The sequence below is a fragment of the Labeo rohita genome, chromosome 21 (assembly GCF_022985175.1).
Source record: "Labeo rohita strain BAU-BD-2019 chromosome 21, IGBB_LRoh.1.0, whole genome shotgun sequence".
NCBI lineage: Eukaryota > Metazoa > Chordata > Actinopteri > Cypriniformes > Cyprinidae > Labeo > Labeo rohita.
In genome coordinates this window covers 7,095,427-7,114,176 of record NC_066889.1, presented here as the reverse complement: position 1 = coordinate 7,114,176, position 18,750 = coordinate 7,095,427, and the positions used below count along the sequence as shown (strand labels likewise).

At 36.9% G+C, this 18,750-nt stretch overlaps 3 protein-coding genes across 3 annotated transcripts in view; 2 read left to right on the top strand and 1 right to left on the bottom strand.

The window, feature by feature from the left end:
- The first annotated feature begins 2,481 nt into the window (after nucleotides 1-2,481).
- Nucleotides 2,482-7,412, top strand: arl10 (ADP-ribosylation factor-like 10). The gene is made up of 4 exons (XM_051092616.1): nucleotides 2,482-2,710; nucleotides 3,620-3,794; nucleotides 6,465-6,640; nucleotides 7,057-7,412. Exons 1-4 carry the CDS (start codon nucleotides 2,573-2,575, stop codon nucleotides 7,222-7,224), a joined length of 657 nt encoding a protein of 218 aa, XP_050948573.1. The 5' UTR covers nucleotides 2,482-2,572; the 3' UTR covers nucleotides 7,225-7,412.
- Nucleotides 7,413-11,118: 3,706 nt separating this feature from the next.
- Nucleotides 11,119-12,980, bottom strand: nop16 (NOP16 nucleolar protein homolog (yeast)). Its single transcript, XM_051092617.1, has 5 exons — nucleotides 12,797-12,980; nucleotides 12,122-12,230; nucleotides 11,984-12,032; nucleotides 11,780-11,886; nucleotides 11,119-11,688 (listed from the first exon to the last, which is right to left on the bottom strand). Exons 1-5 carry the CDS (start codon nucleotides 12,901-12,903, stop codon nucleotides 11,551-11,553), a joined length of 510 nt encoding a protein of 169 aa, XP_050948574.1. The 5' UTR covers nucleotides 12,904-12,980; the 3' UTR covers nucleotides 11,119-11,550.
- A 1,414-nt stretch (nucleotides 12,981-14,394) lies between these two features.
- grk6 (G protein-coupled receptor kinase 6) overlaps nucleotides 14,395-18,750 on the top strand; it is a 44,502-nt gene continuing 40,146 nt past the window's right edge. Inside the window, exons 1-2 of the mRNA XM_051092839.1 lie at nucleotides 14,395-14,578; nucleotides 18,493-18,588. Of these exons, the coding sequence (XP_050948796.1) occupies nucleotides 14,527-14,578; nucleotides 18,493-18,588 (148 nt within the window). The 5' untranslated portion in view covers nucleotides 14,395-14,526. The remainder of the gene's footprint in view (nucleotides 14,579-18,492; nucleotides 18,589-18,750) is intronic.

Sequence of the window (18,750 nt, the reverse complement as noted above, 5' to 3'; positions counted from 1 at the left end):
ATCCAACTGGTGGTTTGATTAATATGGTCTATATAATAGACCTTCCCGTCAAAATCTCGGGCCTCTTCCCAACCCTCTGGCAATGGTAACTCCTTCCTTGGCATGACCAACTAGTCTCCATGTAATTTTCTCTGTAAGTCTTCTAAATTGATTTGAAAGCAAACCATGTGTTGCTTTGCATGGACTAGTCCAAACTTAAACCTAACGCATAAGGAAAGTGCCATCAATTAGACACAGATATGTATTCCACATAATCCATGATACGGTTTCCAATATTCCAGTTCAGTTCCTGCAGCCTATATTGAGCATTGTTTTCACGGGCGAATGCGGTTAAATGAATGGATGACGGTGTGATGCTCTGAATCTGGTAACTTTGCCGCAAGAGTTGCGCTTATGGTGAAAAACTCTTCGTTTCTTGTGCATTCTCGGTCAAGTACGCAGTGCATCAATCAATCATTTTTTCTGGCGGAGCCTGATGGATGGTTAACTTGCGCGAAACGTCAGAACGCGAAACTTTCAAAGGTCGTGAGCGAGAGTTTTCCTCCGAGAAAAGAAAACCAAAAAGCACTTTCAAAGTCCACAAAATTCCCTCCGAGCAGCAAAGACGGCACACGAATTAATTCTCCAGCATTATCCACAAATATTTGAGCGCGTCTAGAGGTTTTTTCGCTCAGTGTCTGCCCACCATGTTTTAGCGACAACTGTGCTAGCCTGTTAGCCCAAAAGGCTCGTTATATAGGCAACGCAAACAGTTACACCACACAGCCGTATGTCGTATCTTCTCGTTTTGTCGATGCACTCATATTGCTTCCACAGCATTTCAGCAATTTCTTTTAAAAGTAGCGCGTTTCTTCCTCATTTGTTTCCAAATGTTGTCTTTTCCTTTAAGTGGCTGTGTGCGGTTCTCCCCCGTAGTCAAGCTCGGTCGCTATGCTGCGGTTGGAATGGATTACGTCATACAGGTGATGGCCGTAGCTCTTCTAGTAGCAGTGCACCCTCAGATTAATCATTAGAAGCCAAGAGAGGTTTTTAAATTTCGTACGTTATAAATTATGGGAATTTTTTATTCTTATTTAATAAGTATGGGCGGTTTTGGTGACATTTATTACATATCCTGGTATAAGGATCAACTTTTAAGTGGATTTTTAATAGTCAGTGTGTGATGATATTGATGTGTGATACCAATGACATTTATCACTTTTTGGAAGGGTTGAATAAGCCCTGGAATAGTTGGCACACGAAGTAAGCTAGCAGTTAATAAATTTCAAATTTATTTCTTTATTTATAAAAATTGTTGGTTTTGAATTTTTTAGTTCACTTAATAAAATGCTCACAAATCATGATGCAGAATTTCTAAAAAAAAATAATAATAATAATAATAATAATAAATAAATATACTTATAAATATACTTTAATGTCATATCACACACACACACACACACACACACACATATAATATATATATATATAAATCAATAATACAAAAATAATAAAATAGCATAAACGGGCACACTATTCACAATACTGATTTATACATTATCTGAAAGCCGAATAAATAAGCTTTCCATTGATGTATGGTTTATTAGGATAGGACAATATTTCGCCAAGATACACCTAAAATCTGGAATCTGAGGGTACAAAAAAAATCTAAAGTTCTCCAAATTAAGTTCTTAGCAATGCATATTACTAATCAAAATTACATTTTGATATATTTAAGGTAGGAAATTTACAAAATATCTTCTTGGAATTTATCCTAATGACTTTTGGCATAAAAGAAAAATCGATCATTTTGACCCATGTGTATTGTTGGTTATTGCTACAAATATACCCGTTCTGCTTATGACTGGTTTTGTGGTCCAGGGTCACATTTATCGTATGATAATAGGATAGTTGTGTCTAAGCATTTAGAAATAAAAGTTACTTTACTAACGAATCAATAATCGAGGTATTATTGCTGCTTTATGTTAATTGCTTTTCTCTCTACATAAAAGAAACCAAAGCACATCAAGAAGTGTGCAAAAAGACAGCCAGGTTTGGGCAGTTGCAGTAGTAAACTGTGCATGGGAATCTCTATCAAGAATAAACAAACATGACAAGCCATATTGGCAATATGAGGAAGTCACCCAAATTTCAACTAAACAACGCCCTCCAACGGCGAGCAGGAGAGGATGACTTATTAGTCGGTTTGAACTTTTCTTTTTTCCTTTTTTATTTATTTATTTGTTTTTTGTCCGTTTCTTTGTTAGTTCGTTTTGTAATTTGTTTTCAAACCAAAAAAATAAACTATAGTTTTAGTGTTATACACATGGTACAGCACAATTTATAAACAGCAAATTCAAGTTGAACTGTAATCAATAATAATAACAATAATAATAATAATAACCTAAATAAAGATGTAACCATCTTTCATTTGTAATCTGAAGACATGATAGTTTCTCCGCCCCTCGCCTGTCACCCGCTATAAGGAAACTGGGCGCGTGCTTTTCAAAACAAGCCAGGGCGGATCACGTGCACTGGAGAGCAAAAGGAGCAGCTCCCGCACCGAACACGGCATTTGGCTTCAGGTGCGCTCATGGTTGTACTGCGTCATATCTCCGTGGCGTTCAGCGCCGCTATGGCTGCGGTCGGGACCGCGCTGTTTATCGCACTCAATCTCTTTTATAAAAGACGGGTATGGACACCAGAGTCAGACTACTACACGTTCCGAGAGGTGAGTATAAAAAGAAGGAAATAGTTCTCTTTTTATGATACCGCCTATCGTGCGTGACTGATAGGTAGAGACAATCGTCAAGGGAACTCTCGGTTAATTAAACTGTACGTGCTGTATGTCTGTCATGTGCGTTCCAGATAATATTTAAAATGTACTTTTTGAGAAATCATAGTATAGATTAAAGTAATTCTGCTTGGCTTAGTGTATATTTATCACATTTCTGTTTATTTGTAATGCTTTTTAATATTTCTCACTAAAAGCGCAATACCCATCTGCATGAAAGACCTCCCAAAACTGTTGAAAACGGGTAATTATTATATGAAAAGAAAAAGAAAACGATATTTAGATGAGCACAAAATTCCCAAGGTCATGGAATACTCGAAAATATTGTAATGGAACAGTCATTGAAATCAATAAATATCTTAAAGTCATGGAAATTTCTATAGTGAATATAAATATTCAGTTATGCTCAGCTCTATAATATTTCTGTCAGCAGTTAGGTATTGATCTTGGATGAGATTGCTTGCATTTGAGTCGGTTCATTTCAGTGAATTAGGCAAAATGTTCTGAACAAAAGTACATGGATTATTAATTATGAAGGTGAAGTTGCAATAATGCAAAGATATATTTGTACTGTATGTGCCACAAAATATAGTATGGTAACATTTAATGCAGAGTGCAACAAAGTACTTAAAGTAACAGAAACCGGGTCAGGTTGTCTGTTATTACACAACTAAGACCCTAATTAATGATGGCAAGACTCTGACTATTTGTACATGGAATTGCATAATTAATTCTGCCAGCTTACGCTAAAATCCCAGCACCACACTCTGGATAAACAGACTCTAAATCCAATTCTGTTCTGTTGTTCATCTTACTAGTTTTTCTTCCATAAACATATATATTTAGGAGGATGTGGAGCGCAGTGAGAAGCAGGTGCTTGTTCTTGGGTTGGATGGCGCTGGTAAGAGCAGCGTTCTGCAGGGGCTGAGTGGAGCAGGCTCCAGGAGGGGCTGCCGACCCACACGCGGCTTCAACTTCATCAGCCTACACACACCTGCATGCCAACTGGACTTCTTGGAAAGTATGGATCAGTGCCAGACCACCCTATTCGCTTGCATACCTTTATGAGGAAAAAGTACAATCTAGCATAATTTTAGAACTTTTACAGAAAGAATATACTTACGTGTATACTGAATGTATTGTTTTCTGACACTTAATTGCATGTTATTTACAATTAAATAAAAATATACAGTATTATAGTGTACATTTATATTAAATGCAACTTAAGAGTGTTTTTAGTGCAATTAACCCCCAGTTTCACAGACAAGGCTTAAGCTTAGTCCCAGACTAAAAAGTAAGTCTAAGACAGGGGTGCCCAAACCTGTTCCTGGAGAACTACCATCCTGGAAAGTTCAGCTCCAACCCTGATCAAACACACCTGAACCAGCTAAGTAATCTCTTAGGTAGCACTTGATAATTACAGACAACTGTGTTGGAGCAGGGCTGGAACCAAAGTCTGCAGTTAGGTAGATCTCCAGGAACAGGGTTGGGCACCCCTGGTCTGAGCTGATTCAACTGAAAGAAACTTGCACTGACTGATCTTAAAATATATCAGTGCCTTTGTTTCGTCACAAGATGCACACTAGTAATGTTTTTTCTAAGGCACATTTATAAAAATTACTTAAAGGGGTCATCGGATACTAAGTTCACTTTTACGTGTTGTTTGAACATTAATGTGTGTTGGCAGTGTATGTACAAATCTTCCCTATAATGATAAAAATCCATGTGGTGGTTTTTAATTAATCTGTAAAAATAATATTCCCTTTTTCAAATCGAGCCAATCTCAGATGCCTGTCGTTGTGGCGTCACACCGACAGAGGCCTCTCCCACGATAGTTGATTGACATGAGCGTCTTACCACAGATCAGTTGTAACAGTCCCACCTCCATTGTTTTGATGCCGGAGCAGGGATGTAAAATAGACAAGAATTGAGCGATTGAGGTGTTGTGTTGCTGGATGTAATAATGAACGCAGTGGTCGTCATTTACTCCCGACATCGGAGCTGCTGAAGTAAACAGTAAACAAGCTCATCACTCCACAGAGAGAAGAGAGGGGCGGGGCGAGCAGAGCTCATTTGCATTTAAAGCAGCCTCAACCAGAATAGGATGATCTTTGCAGAGCTGATTTTGGCAAGGTAAAAAGGGTGTTGTTTTACACTCCCATTGAGAATTTTTAACCAAAGTATATTATAGACTCTAAAGAATCATATCAACTTGTGGAAAATGGGCATCCGATGACCCTTTTAAATGTCCAAATTGAACTATGGCCTAATTATTGCTTAGTCTAAGCCCTGTCTGAGAAACCAGGCCTAAGTGTTTTAAGTGCATTTAAGTAGGATTAAGTACATCGTTACATCTTTATATATCATTTTATTGCCACCTTTGTCTTGTAATATGGCTGAAGTTTTATGCTGAATGTACAGACAAAAATCTATGGTACACTAAAATATACCTCAGTGTCATTTCTATTGAAACTTGTATGTCCTGGATTTAAATATGTTTGTGACCATGGACCACAAAACCAGTCATAAGGGTCAAATTTTCTCTGAAAGCTGAATAAATAAGCTTTCCATTGATGTATAAATCTTAGGATAGGACAATATTTGGCCGAGATACAACTATTTGAAAATATCTAAATATTGAGAAAATCACCTTTAAAGTTGTCCAGACAAAGTTCTTAGCAATGCATATACCTAATCAAAAATTAAGTTTTGATATATTTAGGGTAATAACTTTTACTATATGTCTTCATGAAACATTATCTTTTACTTTACTTTTACTAAATCTTAATGATTTTTGGCATAACAGAAAAATCGATACATCGATACCCATACAGTGTGTTGTTGGCTATTGCTACAAATATACCCATGCTACTTATGAATGGTTTTGTCCAGGGTCACATTTAAATTTACACTTTTGTAATGAAAAAGTTGTTATTTAGTACATTTAGAATATATTAACTTTAAATGTAATATCAAATAACACATTAGTTAAAATTAATATCAAGTACTTTATGTCTTGATATTAATTACTTGAAGCCTACTTTAGCATGTTAGTCAACAAAAAAAAGTGTACTTCTCTAAAGCATTACAGAATGTTATTAAAACATAATGATAAAAAATGTATTTTGATATACAAAACTTTTAATTTGACATTATTACAAAGTGCACTTTTTAAAAGTATAGTTCGGGGGTGGCGAATGCTGGTTCTGGAGAGCTGCAGCCCTGCAGAGTTTTGGTTCAACCCTAATCAAACACACCTGAACAAGCTAATCAAGGTCTGAAGGGTTACTAGGAAGCTACAGGCAGGTGAGTTTTTATTAGGGTATGCTGAACTCTGCAGGGCTGTGGCTCTCCAGGACCAAAGTTTGCCACCCATGATCTAGTGTATTAAAAAAACATAGTTAATTCTCTTCAGTACACTTACATTGCCTTTTATTTAATTAATATTGTTATCTGTAAGTGCAGTTTTTTGAAGTACATTACTAGTGCACATTCAATACAGTTAAGTGCACTTCTATTTCGCAAGGATATGCTCATATTTCTCATGTAGGATAATTTAATTCTTGATCTACAAGTAATAATGATTTAGGTAATGCCTTATTTACTATTTCTTACTTTAAAAAAAGCATGTTCATCTGTGTCTATAGTAATAGCACATCATACAGTTCATTCCTGTTTTGATTATCTTCAGTTGGAGGTGGTGAAGACTTGCGAATGTACTGGGTGGATTACCTAAGGAGAACACATGTTTTGGTGTACGTGGTGGACTCCTCTGATAGAGGCCGGCTCCCTCAGGCCAAAGATGAGCTGCATCGATTACTTAAAGCAGACACTGATCTTCCAGTTGTGGTCTTGGGAAACAAGCAGGTAACCAAAGGTTCTTGGTTCAATCTTTAACCCTGTTGATAATGTCAGAAAGACTTCATATTGATTTCCTAGATCTTTAAGCCACTGTTTTTTTTTTTTTTTTTAGTTAAAGGGATAGTTCACAGTAAGCTGCTTATATAAATAAAGGGGACATATTTTGATAGTTCATCCTATTTTGAAGAGTGTTTCAACTGTTTTACTCGTACAAAGTCAAAGGGGTTTACAACAACACTGAACCCAGTTGACTTTAATTGTAAAAGTAAACATCTAAATTTCAAAATATTTTCAGCAGAAGCAAGTCATACAGATTTGGATATTAATTTTTGGGTGGACTATCGCTTTAATATAGTACTAGGCTTTCTGGTTTATGTTCCAGTATGAATGTGAACTAAAATGCTTTTTATACCCTCATCCAGGATAAGCCCAATGCTGTTAGCGTACCAGAGCTGCATGAGGCTCTCTCCCTGAGCTCAGTGGCTGATCAGAGGAAGCTTTTCCTGCTGGCTGCTCAGTCGGAATCTGACGGATTAAGCAGAACCTGCGGCCTCCAAAAGTTTCAGGACCTGCTTTTGACGTTGGTATGAAACCAAGCTGCCATTTGAGAGTTGGCACCAAATGTGCCAGAAAGTACTGGCACAGGGATCTCTAGTAATGAGGGAGTATTCGATGTAACGGTTTTATACTTGAGTCGTGCAAGGAATACACAGTGCTTGCGTCATGATAATGCCACTGTTGTGACATTGAAGGAGATGAACAAACACTTTTTTTTTTTTTTCTCCAAAATGAGTACTGTGGGCATTACTGCTGCTAGTTACAATGTACAATATCTCACTTGTCATTAATAGGATTATTATATTCAGTATTACAAAGAGCACATTACATATTATGTTTTATCTTTGCATGTGAAGTCAACTTGGTGAATCACAGAAAGAAACAGGAAGTTGTATTTTGCTTAAACATGAATGTTTCTTGTTCATGTTTCTCATATAAATATGTATGTGTGTGTGTGTGTGTGTGTGTGTGTGTGTATATACACTGCTCAAAAAAATAAAGGGAACACTAAAATAACACATCCTAGATCTGAATGAATGAAATATTCTTATTAAATACTTTGTTCTTTACATAGTTGAATGTGCTGACAACAAAATCACACAAAAATTATCAGTGAAAATCAAATTTATTAACCCATGGAGGTCTGGATTTGGAGTCACACTCAAAATTGAAGTGGAAAAACACACTACAGGCTGATCCAACTTTGATGTAATGTCCTTAAAACAAGTCAAAATGAGTCTCAGTAGTGTGTGTGGCCTCCACGTGCCTGTATGACCTCCCTACAACGCCTGGGCATGCTCCTGATGAGGTGGCGGATGGTCTCCTGAGGGATCTCCTCCCAGACCTGGACTAAAGCATCCGCCAATTCCTGGACAGTCTGTGGTGCAACATGGGATTGGTGGATGGAGCGAGACATGATGTCCCAGATGTGCTCAGTTGGATTCAGGTCTGGGGAACGGGCGGGCCAGTCCATAGCATCAATGCCTTCGTCTTGCAGGAACTGCTGACACACTCCAGCCACATGAGGTCTAGCATTGTCTTGCATTAGGAGGAACCCAGGGCCAACCGCACCGGGATATGGTCTCACAAGGGGTCTGAGGATCTCATCTCGGTACCTAATGGCAGTCAGGCTACCTCTGGCGAGCACATGGAGGGCTGTGCGGCCCTCCAAAGAAATGCTACCCCACACCATTACTGACCCACTGCCAAACCGGTCATGCTGGAGGATGTTGCAGGCAGCAGAACGTTCTCCACGGCGTCTCCAGACTCTGTCACGTGCTCAGTGTGAACCTGCTTTCATCTGTGAAGAGCACAGGGCGCCAGTGGCGAATTTGCCAATCTTGGTGTTCTCTGGCAAATGCCAAACGTCCTGCACGGTGTTGGGCTGTAAGCACAACCCCCACCTGTGGACGTCGGGCCCTCATACCACCCTCATGGAATCTGTTTCTGACCGTTTGAGCAGACACATGCACATTTGTGGCCTGCTGGAGGTCATTTTGCAGCGCTCTGGCAGTGCTCCTCCTGTTCCTCCTTGCACAAAGGCGGAGGTAGCGGTCCTGCTGCTGGGTTGTTGCCCTCCTACGGCCTCCTCCACGTCTCCTGATGTACTGGCCTGTCTCCTGGTAGCGCCTCCATGCTCTGGACACTACGCTGACAGACACAGCAAACCTTCTTGCCACAGCTCCCATTGATGTGCCATCCTGGATGAGCTGCACTACCTGAGCCACTTGTGTGGGTTGTAGACTCCGTCTCATGCTACCACTAGAGTGAAAGCACCGCCAGCATTCAAAAGTGACCGAAACATCACCCAGAAAGCATAGGAAATGAGAAGTGGTCTGTGGTCACCACCTGCAGAACCACTCCTTTACTGGGGGTGTCTTGCTAATTGCCTATAATTTCCACCCGTTGTCTATTCCATTTGCACAACAGCATGTGAAATTGATTGTCAATCAGTGTTGCTTCCTAAGTGGGCAGTTTGATTTCACAGAAGTGTGATTGACTTAGAGTTACATTGTGTTGTTTAAGTGTTCCCTTTATTTTTTTGAGCAGTGTATATATATATATATATATATAAATATATATATATATATAATATATGTGTGTGTATGTGTATATATATGTGTATATATGTGTGTGTGTGTGTGTGTGTGTGTGTATATATATATATATACATATATATATACACACACACAGTGTTGCTTGGAGGTTTGTGAAGCCTTTAGAATTTTCTTCATTTTTGCATAAATGTAACAATAATAATCAGATTTTCTGAAAGTTGACAAAGAGAACCCAATCAAACAAATGAGACAAAAAAAATACACTTCGTCATTTATTTACTGAGAAACATGATCCAGTGTTAAATATTTTCGAGTTGCAAATGTATGTGAATCTTTGCTTTCAGTATCTGGTGTGTCCCCTTTCTGAAGGAGTAACTGCAGGTAACATATTTTGTAACCGCTGATCAGTCCTGCACGACAGCTTGTAGGAAGTTTAGCCCATTCTTCATGATCAGACTTGATTCTTGTTCTTTAATTAAAACAGGGAATACACTGGCACCTGATAGTCATCCTATCGATTGACAACACATCTGAACAAATGTTCTAATTTCACCTTAAAATCAACTGCTAACCCTAGAGATTCACATACTTTTGCAGCTCACAAATATTTAACACTGGACCATTTTTCTCAAGAAATAAATGACAAACTATATATTTTTAATCTCATTTGTTTGACTGGGTTCTCTTTGTCAACTTCAGGACTTGTGTGGAAATCTGATTAACGTTTTGGTCAAAATTATGCAGAAATATGGAAAATTCTAAAGGGTTCACAAACTTTTAGGCAGCACTGTTATATATATATATATATATATATATATTGTGTATATGTGTATGTATTATGGAAATTTGTTTTTAATTATTTGTATATACTTCAATTTAATATATATTTTGATTTTGAGGTGGAATAGGGACATTCCAAGAGATTAACCCAACTAATCCTTAAATGCTTTTGCCTCCAGCATGCCAGATTGTGTAGCTGACAGTTAGGCTTCAAATTGAGATTTTGTTTTGAAGTTGCACAGCTGTACGAAAATAAGGCCTCTTCACTATGAAATCAATATGGTCTGGTTATGTAAGTGGTTTGAATTACTATCAGCAAGAGCTAGTTGTATGGAGGCAGAACTATAAGAAATTCATCTTGTGTCATCGTGTTCAGTCTCTTGCAACATATGGCTTAACCCAGAACTAAATGGACAAATTAAATGCCTCTTTGAATGTCGATTTTACAATGAAAATGCATTGTTCTACAATCTTAATAGGGTTTTGCGATGCCGATTTGTAATAATCAGAATACGTTTCAGAATCCTGGAAAGGAACTGCGTGGACAATAATTTGATATAACTTGTATAACAGCTGTTGACAGATGGATTAGATTCAGACGTCTTATTCACAACCAGTCATGCGCATTTTATTTAGCATGTACATGTAGCATGTGACATTTCTAAGAAGCAGTGATGAAGCAACAATAATTTCTACAGAAGCACTACTGCAATATGAACAAATCTGTGTAATTATTGTCTTCAGCTCTATCAAATGAATTTTTGGCATAACTTTTGTGGGGGTTTTCCCACAAAATCTTGTGGCTGTACTTTTAAAACATTATTAATTTTAATGTTGGTATAATTATTTTCTTGGGAAAAAAGAAACACACATTTACAGTTGCTCTGTGCATAAGCTGGAACATTTGTACATGCATATTTCATGTTGGATTTACATTTTTCCACACAAAATTGCTGCATCATTAAAAACTTGACTTCTTTGTGCATTGCTACTCTACTTACAGTGGACAATGGAGTTTTTTGGCTAAATGTTGCTAGTGTAACAGCAACATTAAATTATTAATAATAAATGACGTTTAATATAAAAATATATTAACCACAAAGAAAAACAACTCAATTATTTTGAGATAATTTCACTTGTACTGAATCCAGATTTTTTGTTGCATCAGAGGGTTGTTTTCACTCCTGTGTAATATATTTATTTGCCAAAACACACTAAACTTATCCATTAAAAAAATCTGAATTTATAAACTGTAATTTTCAGGTACTGTCTTCTTTTTTATGCCAGCATTTCACTTATATTACAAATGCAAACCTTATATACATGGGAAAATACTAAAGTTGATTACTAAATTCATACACATTTAACAAGTTAACACTCTTGAAGAATGTTGCCATAGTAGAACCTTGAAAATTTTCGGTCTATGTATACGCTCATCCTTAAGACTCCTCACATTTTGCAGCACACGACAGACACTAAGGTGACACTAATGGTTTGAGACACCATTTCTTCACTGTGACATCACGTAGACTTCTGAGATTTCAGAGACGCAATAAACGCAGCATATTCCTCAGGATGACACCGTTTATATAATTCCACTTTTCGTTTGATCTGCTTTGGTGTGTCCTGATAGTAGTTTTTCTCATCCCTTGCCATTGCCTGAAATGCCAATAAAACACAATCAGTAATGTGAACTATCAAAGGAGTCTTTTTTGCAATGTCTATGATCATTGATATGGCTCTCTTTTACCTTATAATCCTCATTGTATTCCTTCACCATGTGTTGAACAAATTCAGTCATGTCAGTGGAGCATGTGGTTTTGTCCTCACCACGGTGACTGGCCTCTACCTCCATTGCTGCGAACCAAATCATATTATGCAGCTCTTGAAAATATTTATACATTTTAACAATAGATTTCAAAACCATCTTAGAACCACTGGCTTTGATACATACCTTCAACAACGTAGGGTTTCAATACAACTTTCTCCTCTGGTTTACTTTCCTGAAACATCAGTTAAACGCAACAGGTTGTCATAAGCAGAAAGTGTATGTATAAATACATCGTAACAGTGATTCAAGCATAGTACTTGCCTTTTTGTTTTTAATAGGAAGCAGACCCTTCGTCCCAAGTGACAGCCCCATGTCTTGTAGATTTTGCTTTACTGTTTTGTGTTCATCCCAAGCATTACGTATCTGAGGACTTCATATTAGCCATGTTAATCAACCTATTGTTTACGAACGTCATAATGCATAACATTGTGGAGTACAAGTCAGCAGGTGTTTCAAATGACAGTAACATAAAAAAAGTGAACTTGAGCGTACTTTTAAAAATATTTTAAATAAATCTCGTAGTATGTAACTTAATTCCACAATCACTGCTGTCTTTGGAATATGGCTGAAGTGTACTGCCGAATATAGAGATAGGTATTTATGGTAAACTAAAATATAGACTGGATGTAACTTCTATTGAAACTTGTATGTCATATATTTAAATACATTTGTTATTAAACAATGACGTAGCTGCAAGAAACATTTCTAAAATACTCTTAAGATTAAGTACACTACAAATGCACATTGAATACAATTAAAACGCAGTCTCTCTCTCTCTCTCTCTCTATATATATATATATTTTTTTTTTACAAGAACAGACAGTAAATTAAGTAATAGTAAAAAAAAAAAAAAAAAAAAAAAAAGACAAGAAAAAAGGTTTGTATAGCAAGAAAGCGCTTTCTAGTAGGCACGTAACGTTAGTAATATGTACTTACCAATCTATGTGCGGTTTCTCCTTTCTTCTTATCTTCTTTTTCAGGTTCTTTTTGTTTTTATTGTAATTAAATTTACTGCGATTACGAGCTTTTTTGGTTTTACCCATAACTGTATGATACACTAGTTAACCACAGTCTTGCCTTTGTAACACGCGTGTTTGAGAACAACGGAAGTAGCGACTTCTTCTCCAAAGAGAAAACAAATCGACATAATTCGACATCGCCACCTGCAGGAAAAGAAGTGTACATTAAATGTTCATAACAAAGACTATTACTATTACTATTACTATTATTAGTAGTAATAATAGTAATAATAATAAATAAATAAATAAATAAATAAGAATTTTTGTGAAATAAATTCAAGGTGTAATTGCGAATAGAAAAATGCAGGTGAATAGAAACTTAAACACAGGTTGTTCAGGCTCCAGACTTTAGGTTACACTCATACGAGGAGGCAGCAGGTCGTGATAGCATGTTTTATTATCAGATCCAGATGTAACTTCGCATAAAATTACCAAAAATATGTTGTTGTTGTTGCTTGTGATAATTTTGTTATAAATTGTGATAAATTTGTATTTAGATTATTAGCTTTTAATTGTCAGTGTAACAGTTTCACCTCTAGATGGTGTTATAAACTAAGCATTGCAAAACTCACAATTAACTTGCAGTTTTATTTCATCTGCATTGATCAACTGAAGTTCATGTAAATACAAGTTCAAAGCTGCTCATGGAATGTCCTGTGGCACGCCATATGTCTGAAAAAAAATGTGCATCTGTTTATCATCAAAGGAAAGACACGAAAGATATTGATAAATAGACAGCGACCAGCTTACAAACAACGAGATATTATTATAATACTAGGCCGTATAATAAACAGTTTATGCAGGATTCGTAAACATTATAGCATTTTGCAAAAATAAATAAATAAATAAATAAATCTGGACTGAAAAATCTGGATTGTGACAACGAAACTACTATGGCGAAGACCTGGTTATGAATATTAAACAGATCACGTGATGTTTTTATAAGTTGTTTGATTTTTGTACTACACAAATTAAGTGTACAAACATTTTCATGACGACAAATAATGACTATTGCAATTATAAATTAAAGTAGTAAATACTACTATTTATATAAACAAAAAATAAATGAGAAATAATAATAATAATAATAATAATAATAATAATAATCATACATTCACACATGAATGAAACATTATTTCTTCCGCAGCATAAAAATGATTTCCCATATGAAGTACGTATTATATGTATTACTATAATAACAAATAATAGGCCATAGATTAAAGGATTAGGATACTTTTGAAGGCTTTAAAAAATAAGAGTACAAATCAGATAAGAATTATACAGAGATATTAATAAGAAGCACTACCTAATGTCAGCATAATCTTATAAATATTCATGAGCTAAGCCTGGGCCATGGGCCATAGGACCGTTCAAGCGGGACGCTCGAGGTTGGTTACCAAGCAACGTCAGCATGTCGCATTAATATTCATGAGCTTCGGCTTTGTCATAGTAGGCTCTACGATCGACGTAAGTCCGAAGCTTCTGGGCGGGGAATCAGAGGAGCGAAACGGCAGAGCGGAGAGTCATTCAGGGTTAATAATATTCCGCCGTGGGGGGGAGCGGGGGAGGACACACACACACACACACATAAACTGCCAACCCGGCGACGAGGTTGGGCCTGCGGTGCCTGCCTGCAACCCAGGAAACATGGAGCTCGAGAATATCGTGGCCAACACTGTTCTGCTAAAGGCGAGAGAAGGTAAGACATGACAGCCCTTCTGATCGTTGTCACTTTTGACAGCTGTGATCTTCAAACGCAGTGCTATCTGTCTCAAAACGATTGGGGGATTCCCCCAAGGAAGTTAGGCCAAAAATGACAAGAACAATGCAATAAATGCATGCTTTATGATGTTTTTTTATTTACGAATCACTGGATCAAACCTGAGGAATATACGTTGATTGTGGTGTGTTGCTCACAGCTTGCTTTGTTGTGTTCCTAACCTTGAGCAAAAAAAAAAAAAAAAGATGGACCTGTCAATCAAAAAAAAAAAAAAAAATCATCTCCGTTTCTGTCAAAACCTTGTTTGGATTTTACGACGTTTTTGTGAACGGTCTAAGTTTTTATATAAAGGAGAAGCGATAAACACATTGTAGTCAGCAGTGTTATATATTGACAACAGTCATTTAGTGCCTGTGTGGTCGAGATAAGCGCCTGAATTAACTGAACCTTTTGAATTAACGGACCGTCTGATTTTCAAAAGTGTTTTTTAAAATTGTAAACTAACTACCTAGATGGTTAGACATCATAGTCAACAATTCTCTCTAGAAGGGAGTCTCAGTTGTTTATAATTTTTTTCAGCAGGTGTATTTCTCGAACATGAGGGAATCCGGCTGTATTTCCTTGCGTCCGTGTTCGAACGTTCTTGGGCGGCTACTACATTTGTTGTAGTATACCTTTATATACTGAGCTACTGAAAATTTACCACGACAACCGTAAGGTCCATACAAGATCGTAGTGACTACAGTTAATGTTAATAAGTAAAATAATACATACAGTCTTATTCAAACAGTGTAAGAGGCATGTATATGTTTTTGTTAGTGAACCTTTCATATAAATCACAAAGCAGCAGTTGTTATACTACATATAACAACTGTGAAGAGAATGCACGGTGTATTGCATATTACAGTTGTGCACAATTCTCAAGACTTTTTAAAATTTTGAAAGCTAGTTTCAGTTTAGTCACTGCTGTATGATTGCTTAACATGTCTCTTCCCTTTTTAGGATGACATTTAACATCAGCATATCTAAGTAGGCAGAGCTGTATATTCATGTTGCACTTCATACATTTTTATTCTATTTAGAGAAACATGTCAGCATCTTGTTAAGGTGTGAAGGATCTAGGAGGTTTTCAACATGCTGTTGATTACTTAATTTTGAATCCTACTTCAGTCTGTAAAAACAAACAGAAAAAGTGAAGGACAGAAATGCACATTGTTCTTTTGCGATAATTGTGCAGTCACATTTACCGTTGCTCTGTGAAATTTTGCGGATTAAATCCAGTCATTCTAATAGGAATTTGCAAAATCTGGAGATTTTGCATGAAGGCAAAAAGTTCCTCACGCAGATTTTGCTCACGTTAAAGTTTCTCATGTGAATTCGCCACACTGACCAACAGAAAGCTGCCTGGTTCGAAAGTGACTTCGGTGTGAGCTGTGCTTTATATATCACTACACCACTGACAATAGACCTTTTTTTCCCCAAAATTTCCACTAATCTGACCGCAGATTAGATGTCAACAAATAATTAACTGCATGTTTACTCCCTTTCATTCTCTTCACATCCTTTCTCGTAACAACATGACAGGATGTAGTCATGTGCTTTTTTTTTTTTTTTTACAATGGAAGTGTTTCAGGTCACAGTCTTGTCAGGGATTTATAGGGCTTGTTCAATTTATTTTTTTCTCGGAAGAGCACAACAAGGAAGATGAGTGTTTGCTATCAGTTTATATGATCTGTTCTAAATTTTCTTGGTGATTTATATTGTGAATAGTTTGATGAAAGTGGGGCCTTTTTGTTAGCGCTAGAGGCAAGTTTTGCACACAGTGAATGAAACCCCTTCACCTCTGCACTGATGCTGCATAGACAATACATTTCTTAAGCCATTTGCATCCTGGCAACTTCCCACAACGATAATGCCGGGGGTTTGCTACTGTACCCGTACCATCATAATCTCTTCACTGCAAACCATTTGTTTGAATTGCAAATATCACACCATGGTGTTAGCTTCCTGCTAGCTCCCACTCCTGCCTGACTTTGCGTATTAATTATTTGTGAGTTATATCTTTGAGGTAAGTTGAGGTACAATGCCTGGGCTTGCACAACAGATTTTGATTATGTAAGATAATGAGGATTCACAGCTGGGCTCATCCAGTGTCTCTCATGTGGGAAAGTCTTTGTTGTAACATACAGTCGTGTTTTGAACTCTTATCAGATCACAGTCACAAGCTTCTCCTGTACATTTGTAATCATTGCATCTTCCACCCTCCCATCCCATCCCATTAGCGCTGAGTCTATTCCTCAAATCCCCTCATAGCCTAGCAACAATGCAAACACCTGGCTGCAGCTTTCACAAGAGTCCTCTTCATTCCCAGCGAGTGTGTCCCGCTCGCAGCATTGCTTCCTGACCTTTCCCCGCGTAGTCTGTTGACAAGCGCGTCAGGCCCAGCACCTGGGCCAGTCATTCTAATCAGGGAGCCCGAGCCATCCTGATGACGTTAGCTTGGACTGGCGTGGGCCAGCGGGACATTCTCATGGCATTGGCGTGATTCTTTTGCTGAATTCAATCCAGGGAAGTATTAGATACGACTTGGATGTAGATAAACAACAAGGACTACATCTTATGCCAACTCGTGTTAGACTGGAATATGTCAATATGAAATCTGAAATGAAAAAGATTGTGAGCATTTTGTCACTGATAGCCGTGTGTTTGTTGCTCTTTAGCACTTCAAACATATGTCTTCCATTCTTGACAGAGTTTGTCATCAACACAAACACTTCACGTGACTGCATTGTAATATAATTGACATCAAATCAGCTTGAAATCAGGTTTATTTACTCCGTCAGCCTATTAAAGAGCCCTCATGATGGCATGCAAACTGTAATATGTAATGTAATATCACAGATGGCTTAAAGTAACAATCACATTACTGTGCTTTAGTGTCACATTAGTGTGCTTTATACATATATGAAGAGTTCAGATGGATAAGCCTCTAAATCCATCTGATGTATTTCTTTAAAATTAGCATTTCTTTCTGGCTACTTTGTATAGGTTTCTATGTAAGTACTGGTATTTCTGATTGAGCTGAGACTGGAATTTAGCGAGTTTGAAGTAAAAGTATTTGATGAACGTATTTTATGTGTCAGGAGCATTCACTCAGTAGCATTATCTCATTTTTGACCAACATTTTTGATGGCTTTTAGCTGGTTTTGTATCTGAACTCTTCATAAATATATATATATATATATATATATATATATATATATGTGTGTGTGTGTGTGTGTGTGTGTGTGTGTGTGTGTGTGTAATATATATATCACTGTCTGCAATACTTAATCATGCAAATCATTCTAGCAAATGTTTTTCCAAAACATTTCTATTTGGTTATGACACCTCTCTACCAGATGACACAATGACAGTTTGGAGTTCAGAAAAAAATATTTCATTGTTTTTGCATCAACAGGCATTACCCGAATAGTCTGTATTTTTTTTATTTTAATTTCAGAAACAGTCAATTTCTTTTTATTTCCAAATCAAAGCTAACTGGTTTGTTAGCCAGTCCGAGGCTTCTCTTAAAGAAAAGAAATGTCATTGACATTACACAATATCAAACATCCATCAATATCACACATTGTACCAGAATCCACTTGATAAATGTCATAACTGTTTTAACATTGATGAAACACATTTTAAAGAAGGCTTATTATTCTAGCTTTTTAAAAGTGCTTTAATTTCAAATCACCTGTATATTACTTACATTACAGGATGATATAAATGTATTCATATCCCATTCTGTCTTCCAAAGCCCACCTGTGTTAAGATAGTAATCTAATAGCATTTTAAAGCCTGTATGCAGTTCCTGTCTCTAATTTGATCTTTGCTCGATTCCTTTGCAGGAGGGGGTGGGAACAGAAAAGGCAAGAGCAAGAAATGGAAACAGATGCTTCAGTTCCCTCACATAAGCTTGTGCGAGGAGTTACGTCAGACTATAGGTACACATCTTATGCTTATATCGCACTTGTCATGTGTGCTCATATGTAAGTCACACTGATGTCATATGCACAAATGCAGATATATTGTTCATTAATACAAAAAAGTTGATAAAAGTTGATAGTTTCTTTAATTCTTATATTCTTGGTCATTTCCAGTGGGTT

Excerpts from the sequence above, each read along its gene's own strand:
- arl10 (XM_051092616.1), top strand. The coding sequence starts at position 2,573 with ATGGTTGTACTGCGTCATATCTCCGTGGCGTTCAGCGCCGCTATGGCT. Across the intron at positions 2,711-3,619 it reads ACTACTACACGTTCCGAGAG|GAGGATGTGGAGCGCAGTGA; the intron begins GTGAGTATAAAA and ends ATATATATTTAG. Across the intron at positions 3,795-6,464 it reads CCAACTGGACTTCTTGGAAA|TTGGAGGTGGTGAAGACTTG; the intron begins GTATGGATCAGT and ends GATTATCTTCAG.
- nop16 (XM_051092617.1), bottom strand. The coding sequence starts at position 12,903 with ATGGGTAAAACCAAAAAAGCTCGTAATCGCAGTAAATTTAATTACAAT. Across the intron at positions 11,887-11,983 it reads GAAACCCTACGTTGTTGAAG|CAATGGAGGTAGAGGCCAGT; the intron begins GTATGTATCAAA and ends TTTGGTTCGCAG. Across the intron at positions 11,689-11,779 it reads AATACAATGAGGATTATAAG|GCAATGGCAAGGGATGAGAA; the intron begins GTAAAAGAGAGC and ends TTGGCATTTCAG.